This window comes from Passer montanus, unplaced genomic scaffold, assembly GCF_014805655.1.
Source record: "Passer montanus isolate IOZ18808 unplaced genomic scaffold, ASM1480565v1 scaffold1221, whole genome shotgun sequence".
Classification (NCBI taxonomy): Eukaryota; Metazoa; Chordata; class Aves; order Passeriformes; family Passeridae; genus Passer; species Passer montanus.
Genome location: NW_024358957.1, coordinates 1 through 2,802, shown reverse-complemented (window position 1 = coordinate 2,802; position 2,802 = coordinate 1). Strand labels below are relative to the sequence as shown.

The 2,802-nt window shown below is 68.3% G+C and overlaps 1 protein-coding gene across 1 annotated transcript; it reads right to left on the bottom strand.

The window, feature by feature from the left end:
- Window positions 1-469: 469 nt before the first annotated feature.
- Window positions 470-1,852, bottom strand: LOC120497142 (autotransporter adhesin BpaC-like). The gene is made up of 2 exons (XM_039698285.1): window positions 1,712-1,852; window positions 470-1,177 (listed from the first exon to the last, which is right to left on the bottom strand). The coding sequence occupies exons 1-2, from the start codon at window positions 1,850-1,852 to the stop codon at window positions 470-472; spliced, it is 849 nt and encodes a 282-aa protein (XP_039554219.1).
- Window positions 1,853-2,802: the final 950 nt, after the last annotated feature.

The window sequence follows — 2,802 nt, the reverse complement described above, 5'->3', positions numbered from 1 at the left end:
TTTCTCGTGTGACACACCTGTGACACCTGTGCCACCTGAGTGACACCTGTGCCACCTGTGCCAGCTGTGCCAGACCAGTGACACCTGTGACAGCTGTGCCACCCCTGTGACACGCCTGTGCCACACCTGTGACACACCTGTGACACCTGTGCCAGCTGTGCCACACCTGTGTGACCCCTTCTGCCACCTCCTTGTGCCACACCTGTGTCACATCTTGTGCCACCCCTTCTGCCACACCTGTGACAGCTGTGCCACAAACTGTGCCACACCTGTGCCACCTGTGTGACCCCTTCTGCCACCAGCTGTGCCACCTCCTTGTACCACACCTGTGACACCTGTGCCACCCCTTGTGCCACCTCCTTGTGCCACCCCTTCTGCCACACCTGTGCCACCTGTGTGACCCCTTCTGCCACCCCCTTGTGCCACACCTTGTGCCACACCTGTGACACCTGTGCCGGCAGTCCCGGCCTCACTGCGCTGTCCCCGCCGTCCCCGGCGTCACCACCACGTTGACCCCACTGGACACTGCGCTGACCCCGGTGGTTGCGTTGACCCCGTTGGCCAACGCGTTGACCCCATTGACCCCACTGGCCACTACGTTGACCCCATTGGGTGACACGTTGGCCCCATTGACCCCATTGGCTGCTGTGTTGACCCCACTGGGTGCGACGTTGACCCCGTTGGCCGCGTTGACCCCACTGACCACAGCACTGACCCCGTTGGGTGCTGCGTTGACCCCGTTGACCCCATTGGCCACCGCGTTGACCCCATGACCCAACGCGTTGACCCCGTTGGCCGCGCTGACCCCACTGCCCGCCGCGTTGACCCCAACGGGTGCCGTGTTGACCCTGCTGGGCGCCACGTTGATTCTATTGGCCGTGTTGACCTCGTTGGGCACCGCGTTGACCCCATTGGCTGTGTTGACCCCGTTGGCCAACGCGTTGACCCCATTGACCCCACTGGCCACTACGTTGACCCCACTGGATGCCGCATTGACCCCATTGGCTGTGTTGACCCCGTTGGCCAACGTGTTGACCCCATTGGGGGCCACGTTGACCCCGTTGGGTGCCGCGTTGACCCCATTGGCCGCATTGACCCCACTGGCCACTACATTGACCCCACTGGTCACCACGTTGACCCCGTTGGCTGAGTTGACCCCGTTGGCCAACGCGTTGACCCCATTGACCCCACTGGCCACTACGTTGACCCCATTGGGTGACACGTTGGCCCCATTGACCCCATTGGCTGCTGTGTTGACCCCACTGGGTGCGACGTTGACCCCGTTGGCCGCGTTGACCCCACTGACCACAGCACTGACCCCGTTGGGTGCTGCGTTGACCCCGTTGACCCCATTGGCCACCGCGTTGACCCCATGACCCAACGCGTTGACCCCGTTGGCCGCGCTGACCCCACTGCCCGCCGCGTTGACCCCAACGGGTGCCGTGTTGACCCTGCTGGGCGCCACGTTGATTCTATTGGCCGTGTTGACCTCGTTGGGCGCTGCGTTAACCCCATTGGCTGTGTTGACCCCGTTGGCCAACGCGTTGACCCCGTTGGGGGCCACGTTGACCCCGTTGGGTGCTGCGTTGACCCCATTGGCTGAGTTGACCCCACTGGCCACTACATTGACCCCACTGGTCACCACGTTGACCCCGTTGGCCGCGTTGACCCCACTGGCCACCGCGTTGGCCCCGTTGGCCAACGCGTTGACCCCATTGGGGGCCACGTTGACCCCATTGGCCACGTTGACCCCATTACCCACCGCGTTGGCCCCGTTGGCCAACGTGTTGACCCCATTGACCCCACTGGTCACCACGTTGACCCCGTTGGCCGCGTTGACCCCACTGGCCATGGGGAGGCTGAGGAAGGGGAGGGGGGGGGTGGGCACTCACCTGGGGGGGTCCCGAGCCCCCCAACCCCGCTCGGCCGGGCCGGGCCGGGCCGGACGCGCCGCCCCCGCCGGAAGCGGAAGCGGGAAGGGGGTCACGTGAGGACGGGCCGCGCTGAGCTGCCCCGCCCTCTTTCTCCCCCCCCCCACCCCGGGGATGGCGGGACCCCTCCCCACGTTAAACCGGGGGGGCTCCGGGACCCCCGAGCGGCGCCGGGAGGGGAATTGGGGGCCTTGCCCTCACCCAAGATGGCGCCGGCGCCGCCGCCTGCCCCGCCAAGATGGCGGCCGGAGACAAGATGGCGGCGGCCGCCCTCAACAAAGATGGCGGACGAGGACTCGGGACCAATCAGAGCCGCGGGACCGGAGCTGGCCACGCCCCCCATAGGTTGGGGGGTGAATTTGGGGAAAGGTCGGGGGGCTCTGTGACGTCACCGGGGCAGGGAAGAGGAGGGGGCGCTCCTGGTCCCCCCCCTTTTTTCCTGCCGCCATTTCCGGGCGCGGCCCCTTTAAGAGCGCCCCGCACGTGCGGCCCCGCGTGCCCCCGGCCCCGCCCCCGGCCCCGCCCGCTCCCCATTGGCCCGAACTGGGTCAGGCCCCGCCCCTCGCGCCCTTCCCCGTTGGCCCAATGTAGGTCAGGCCACGCCCCCCCGCATGGCCGCGCCGCCTGACCGCGGCCACGCCCCCCGCGCGCTCATTGGCCGCGCCGGGCGCCAGAGGCGTGGCCGCGCCGAGGGGGCGTGGCTTTCCTCCCCTCCGCGCGGGGGGCGTGGCTTCGCCCGCTCTGAGGGCGTGGCTTGGGGCGGCGGCGACCAATGGGAGGCGCGCAGCGTGCGCGGGGAGGGCGGGGTTTGCTTGCAGAGGGGCGTGGCTACGGCAGGGAGCGGGCGGGGATTGGCGGGCGGGGGGGGGGG

Coding starts and splice junctions, on each gene's coding strand:
- LOC120497142 (XM_039698285.1), bottom strand. CDS start 1,852: ATGGCCAGTGGGGTCAACGCGGCCAACGGGGTCAACGTGGTGACCAGT. Junction 1,178..1,711: donor TCAACGTGGCCCCCAATGGG/GTCAACGCGTTG, acceptor GGGGTCAATGGG/GTCAACGCGTTGGCCAACGG.